The following is a 6747-nucleotide window of genomic DNA, read 5'->3' as shown; positions in this document are numbered from 1 at the left end:
AGAGTCCCTTAGACAGCAAAGAGATCAAAACAGTCAATACTAAAGGAAAGACTGATGCTGAAACTGAAACTCCAACACTTTGGCCACCTGATGTGAAGAGCCAACTCATTAGAAAAGACCCTGATGCTGGGGAAGATTGAAGGCATGAGGAGAAGGGGACGACAGAGGATGAGATGGTTGGATGGCATCACCAACTTGATGGATATGAGTTGGAGTAAGCTCCAGGAGATGGTGAAGGACAGGGAAGCCTGCTGTGTTCTGTCCAATGGGATCCTAAAGAGTTGGACACTACTGAGTGACGGAACAACAACTGTTTCCTAGGCACTGCTCTAGCTACTGAGAATAGAGGTATGAAGACAGGTCCATATTCAGACTTTGTCATTACTCAGTTTACTTCAGTTTCTGAATTCCCTTACCATGGCTCTTGGGCGTTTCCAGTCACCATTTTTTAATTTTTCCCATATTGGATCATCATCTAGTCCCAAGGCATGTTGTACTTCCTCCTTATCCAGTTCCCAAACTTCCCACCTCTCCAGACTCTCTTGGAAAATTACATGTGTGCTTAGTGGCCCAGTCATATCCTCCTCTTTGCGACCCTCTGGACTGTAGCCCACCAGGCTCCTCCGTCCTTGTGATTTCCCAGGCAAGCATACTGGAGTGGGTTGCCATTTCTTCCTCCAAAGGATCTTTCTGACCCAGGGATAAAACCCATGCCTCCTGTGTCTCCTGCATTGCAGGCAGATTCTTTATCCCTGAGTCAAAAATTTCTAAAGCATTAGATCAGTTTTCCAAACCTGGGTCATTGTGCACTAGAAGATGCAAAAAATATTCCAAGATCCAGACATGAATTGTTCCAAGGGAATCATTCCCTGATCTTCAACTCCACAGTCAGCTTTGCTTAAAATGTATTTGCTTGAGAAAGTATTTCTTCCTCTTTCACACTTTCCTTTCAAAACCTTATCTTTGCATAACTGAATTTTACTGAGTGGAAGTGCCCCACAATGAAAGTTTATCAGTGCCAATGTCACTGATATGAACGTGAATGACTGGATAGTGCATTTGTGTGCAATTCATCATTTCCATTATGTTCCTTTCAACACAAATAAAATAGAAGCTAAATGAGTTGTCAACTAATAGGTCAAAAGATAATTTTGATAATAGATCTACTAATAGAAATTTAAAATAATTTAGTGTTTTTACTATAATAAAACAAATTCAATTCCCTGAGCTTTGGCATATTAATGTTATTTAATTGTGTAAATTAGTTTTCTCAGTGTTTGTATCTCCAAAATAAAAAGTAAGATTGGATTTGATGCTGAAAACTTTCTCATTATGGTAATCAGTATTCCATGAATGCATACCACAACTGCAAAAAAAATACAATTCAAATTATTATTAATATGTTAATAAATTTGTAAGTATTACTTTAAAAACATTATATTTTTATTGATTTGTGAAATTATATAACAACAGGAGAAAATCTTTTTACAGTTATAAAACAGTTATATAACAACAAGAAAAAATCTTACAGTTCCAAGGGTATAGGAAACAAACAAACTAAAAAAAAAAAAAATGTAACTAGAGTGAAATCAAAAGTCTTGAAATTTCAAAATATATTCAATTCACTTCAGTCACTCAGTCATGTCCAACTCTGAGACCCCATGGACTGCAGCATGCCAGGCCTCCCGATCCATCACCAACTCCTGGAGTTTACTCAAACTCATGTCCATTGAGTCAGCGATGCCATCTAACCATTTCATCCTCTGTCATCCCCTTCTCCTCCAACCTTCAATCTTTCCCAGCATCAGAGTCTTTTCCAATGAGTCAGCTTTTTGCATCAGGTGGCCAAAGTATTGGAGCTTCAGCTTCAGCATCAGTCCTTCCAATGAATATTCAGGACTGGTTTCCTTTAGGATGGACTGGTTGGATCTCCTTGCAGTCCAAGGAACTCTCAAGAGTCTTCTCGAACACCACAGTTCAAAAGCACCTATTCTTCTGCACTCAGCTCTCTTTACAATCCAACTCTCACATCCATATACGACTACTGGAAAAACCATAGCCTTGACTAGATGGACCTTTGTTGGCAAAGTAATGTCTCTGCTTTTTAATATGCTAAGTTGATCATAACTTTCCTTCCATGGAGTAAGCATCTTTTAATTTCATGGCTGCAGTCACTATCTGCAGTGATTTTGGAACCCAGATAAATAAAGTCTGTCACTGTTTCCACTATTTCTCCATTTGTTTGCCATGAAGTGATGGGACTGGATTCCATGATCTTAGTTTTCTGAGTGTCGAGCTTTAAGCCAATTTTTTCACTCTTCTCTTTCACTTTCATCAAGAGGCTCTATAGTTCTTCTTCAGTTTCTGCCGTGAGAGCGGTGTCATCTGCATATCTGAGGTTATTGATATTTCTCCAGGCAATCTTGATTTCAGCTTGTGCTATATCCAGCCTGGCATTTTGCATGATGTACTCTGCATATAAGTTAAGTAAGCAGGGTGACAATACACAGCCTTGATGTACTCCTTTTCCTATTTGGAACCAATCTGTTGTTCCATGTCTGGTTCTATATGTTGCTTCCTGACTTGCATATATATTTCTCAAGAGGCAGGTCAGGTGGTCTGATATTCCCATCTTTCAGAATTTTCCACAGTTTATTGTGATCCACACAGTCAAAGGCTTTGGCATAGTCAATAAAGCAGAAATAGATGTTTTTCTGGAACTCTCTGCCTTTTTCCATGATCCAGTGGATGTTGTCAATTTAATCTTTCATTCTTCTGCCTTTTCTAAATCCAGTTTGAACACCTGGAAGTTCTCGGTCCACGTACTATTGAAGGCTCACTTGGAGAATGTTGAGCATTACTTTGCTAGCATGTGAGATGAGTGCAATGGTGTGTTAATTTGAATATTCTTTGATATTTCTTTTCTTTTGGATTGGAATGAAAACTGACCTTTTCCAGTCCTGTGGCCATTGCTTTTCCCCCCAAATTTTCTGACATGTTGAGTGCAGCACTTTCACAGCATCATCTTTTAGGATTTGAAATAGCTCAGCTGAAATTCCATCACCTCCAGTAGCTTTGTTTGTAGTGAAGCTTCATAAGGCCCACTTGACTTCACACTCCAGACATTCACAGGATGTCTGTCTCTAGGTGAGTGATCACATCATCATGGTTATCTGGATCATGAAGATCTTTTTTGTATAATTCTTTTGTGCATTCATGCCATCTCTTCTTAATATCTTCTGCCTCTGTTATGTCCATGCCTTTTCTGTTCTTTATTTCACCCATCTTTGCATGAAATGTTCCCTTGGTATCTCTAATTTTCTTGAAGGCGTCTCTACTCTTTCCCATTGTATCGTTTCCCTCTATTTCTTCACATTGATCACTTAGGAAGGCTTTCTTATATCTCCTTGCTACTCTTTGGAACTCTGCATTCAGATGGATATATATTTCCTTTTCTCCTTTGCCTTTACAAGTGCTTAAGTTACACCAAAAATGAAAATGCTTGATGACATCTCACATGTGATCCAGTATCGAATGCCAGGTTACTGGCAATATTGATAGGAGATTGGAAAAGCACAGATGGATGACTAGGAGGCATAGGAATGCCTCTTTCACTTTCATGCCTTATGAGTAGTATCTGTTTTCTGTGACTGTTGTACAAATTACCACACATTAGCTGGCTTAAAACAATAGAAATGTATGCTCTTACAGTTCTGGAGGCAAGAATTCTGAAGTCAATGCCACATGGCCAAATTCAAGGTATTGGCAGGGACATACTTCCCACAAGACACTAGCAAAAAGTCTATTCTTTAGCTCCTTTGTCCCTGGCACTGCTGGCATTCTTTGTTTCATGGCCACATCACTGCAGTTGTCAAGGTTGGAATCTTCAAAACTCTCTATTTTCCATCTTCATATTGCCTTCTCCTCTGTGCATCTATATCAAATTTGCCTCTGCCTCTCTGTTATAAGGACCCTTGAAATTGCATTTAAGTTTTATTAGGATGATCCAGGATAATCTCCTATGTCAGTATCTTTAATTTAACCACACTTACAAAGACTTTGTCATAGATGTCATATTTACAGGTTCCAGGAATTAGGACATGGATAGCTTTTTGTGGTCCATTTTCAACCCATCACCTAGGAATGAGACAATATAATTCTAGCACAGAAAATATACCTTAAAAACTTGCAAAATGAATGAAAAAAATTACTCCTTTTTCTGGTACAGAATTCCATTTTCTCTTTTATACTCAATTATTTCTCCAACTGTGAAAAAACAGTTCCTAAACCCACCACTCTTCTCCAATACTGCCTTGAACTGTAGCTCAAATAATGTCCCTGAGCTACTTCTTTGTTCAATTTCCCTTGAGAGATAAGCCCTCAAGCTCCATCTTGCTATCATTCTTTCTTATATCCATTCCATAAACAAGTATTGAGTAAATATTCTATGAGGGTTAGGAGTTTGTGGAAAGTAAAAAAAGAACCTATCATAAATAAAAAAAAAAAATACTGAAATACTAAGACTTGTTTTGAAATCACTCAGCAAACATTTATCAAATACCCAGTGTTGTTATAATTGCTAAGTTATTGAGCACAATCCTCAAGTCTATGAGTTTTTCCCTGGAGGTGGGAGGTGATACAGGAAAGGGATGGAACAAAATGATGTAGGAATAATTGATAATATACTGTTGAGTATCTTCAAAAGGTTGTAATCTGGGGATGTCAGCAGTTTGATCTATTTGTCTTTCAACATCTTGCTCTTCCTGTTACTTTTTCAGGCAATCAAGTGGACAGAGATCATGAGAAATTTGAGTGGAGACGGTATAGTAGAGTTTGTTCTGGTGGACTTCCCTACCTCCCCACCCCTTCAGCTGCTCCTCTTTGTACTCTTCCTTATAATTTTTTTGTTGACATTGTTGGAGAATGCACTCATTGTTTCCACCATCTGGCTCACTCCAAGTCTTCATCGCCCAATGTACTTTTTCCTTGGCCATCTCTCCTTCCTGGAGCTATGGTATATCAATGTCACTGTTCCCCGACTCTTGGGGGCATTTCTTACCCAGGAGCATAGAGTCTCCTATGTAGGTTGTATGACCCAACTCTATTTCTTCATTGCCTTAGCTTGCACCGAATGTGTCCTGTTGGCAGTCATGGCCTATGACCGCTACCTGGCCATCTGTGAACCTCTCCGTTATCCTAGTCTCATGCCCTTCAGTATGGCCATTCGTCTTGCTGCTTCCTCTTGGGGTAGTGGCTTCTTCAGCTCCATGATGAAGCTTCTTTTCATTTCCAGATTGTCATACTGTGGATCCAATATCATCAACCACTTTTTCTGTGATATCTCTCCACTACTTAACCTCACCTGCTCTAACAAGAAACAAGCAGAACTAGTAGACTTCCTCTTGGCCCTGGTGATGATTCTGCTCCCTCTAATGGCTGTGGTTTCATCATATGCTGCCATAATTGCCACTATCCTGAGGATTCCTACTGCCCAGGGACGTCACAAAGCTTTTTCCACGTGTGCCTCTCACCTGGCAGTGGTTGTTATCTACTACTCCTCCACTCTCTTTACCTATGCACGGCCCCAGGCCATGTACACCTTCAACCACAACAAGGTCATCTCTGTGCTCTATACTGTCATTGTACCATTTCTCAATCCAGCCATTTACTGCCTGAGGAATAAGGAAGTAAAGGATGCCCTCAGAAAGACAGTGCTGGGTAGGTGCCCCTATTCCAGGGATATCCCAGATTGATGTACAATAAAACCTGACAAAAAATGAACAGTATCTTAATAGTGACATATTAAAGAATCATAAAATAGACTTAACAGGACCAAAATATCAGTTATCACCCTGCTTCTTTAAATAGTGTCAGGAAACTTCTTGATACAAACAAAAAATTATGAATAATTGATCATATACAAGAGTTTCCAAACTATGATTGAAATGGTTATAGAATCTCTGGGGGGTTGTTAAAATGGATATTCTCAAAAAAATCTATGGAAAATCTCATAGAGTATGCATTGTTTGCCTAGTGGTAAAGAGCCCACCTGCCAATCCAGGAGACATAAAAGATGTGGGTTTGATCCTTGGGTAGGTAAGATACTCTAGAGGAGAGCATGGCAACCCACTCCAGTGTTCTTGCCTTGAAAATCCAATGGACAGATGAGCCTGGTGTACTGTAGTCCATGGGGTCTCAAAGAGCTGGACACAACTGAAGTGACCTAGCACACATACCTTGTTTGCAACCCTGACATGCATAATTTTCAACTTCTTAAGAACGTTTATTTCACAGCCAGTTTGAGATTTTTACTCTAGAATCTTTACTCAAGGCTGCTTTTTTTCAAGTGAGAAAAATAGGTAATAAAAGGGACTTGCTGATGTGCATGTCAAGACAAAATGATGTAGAAATTGTAGCAGTTTCAAGGATTCAAATTCTCAGATCCTAATACTGTGAGAATCACAAAGTATAATTAAACCCCCCAAACTGGAACTAATGTTACCTAATGCATACTCCTTATCTCTACAAGTCTTATACCCACTGCAAGTCAAAGGAGGAAGAAAATGCAGCACGGGTATTCAGCCATGTGTGCAACAATTAATATGGCTAAAGAGTCATCTGCATCTCCTTCATGTTAATTGAAGAGTGATACACAGCTTGTTGACCTAATGAGTGTTGGTTAGGTAGTAGATCAAACGCATTAGAAAACTTCTATGTACCTTGGCTTCGGAATCTTCTCCAGCACTA

At 39.3% G+C, this 6747-nt stretch overlaps 1 protein-coding gene across 1 annotated transcript; it reads left to right on the top strand.

Moving 5' to 3' along the window:
• Positions 1-4799: 4799 nt before the first annotated feature.
• Positions 4800-5753, top strand: LOC101112179 (olfactory receptor 6P1). Its single transcript, XM_004002641.5, has one exon. The coding sequence runs from the start codon at positions 4800-4802 to the stop codon at positions 5751-5753; it is 954 nt and encodes a 317-aa protein (XP_004002690.2).
• The last annotated feature ends 994 nt before the right edge of the window (positions 5754-6747 follow it).

This window comes from Ovis aries, chromosome 1 (assembly GCF_016772045.2).
Source record: "Ovis aries strain OAR_USU_Benz2616 breed Rambouillet chromosome 1, ARS-UI_Ramb_v3.0, whole genome shotgun sequence".
Classification (NCBI taxonomy): Eukaryota; Metazoa; Chordata; class Mammalia; order Artiodactyla; family Bovidae; genus Ovis; species Ovis aries.
Note: the sequence above shows the minus strand (reverse complement) of the source record. Positions and strands in the feature narration are given on the sequence as shown.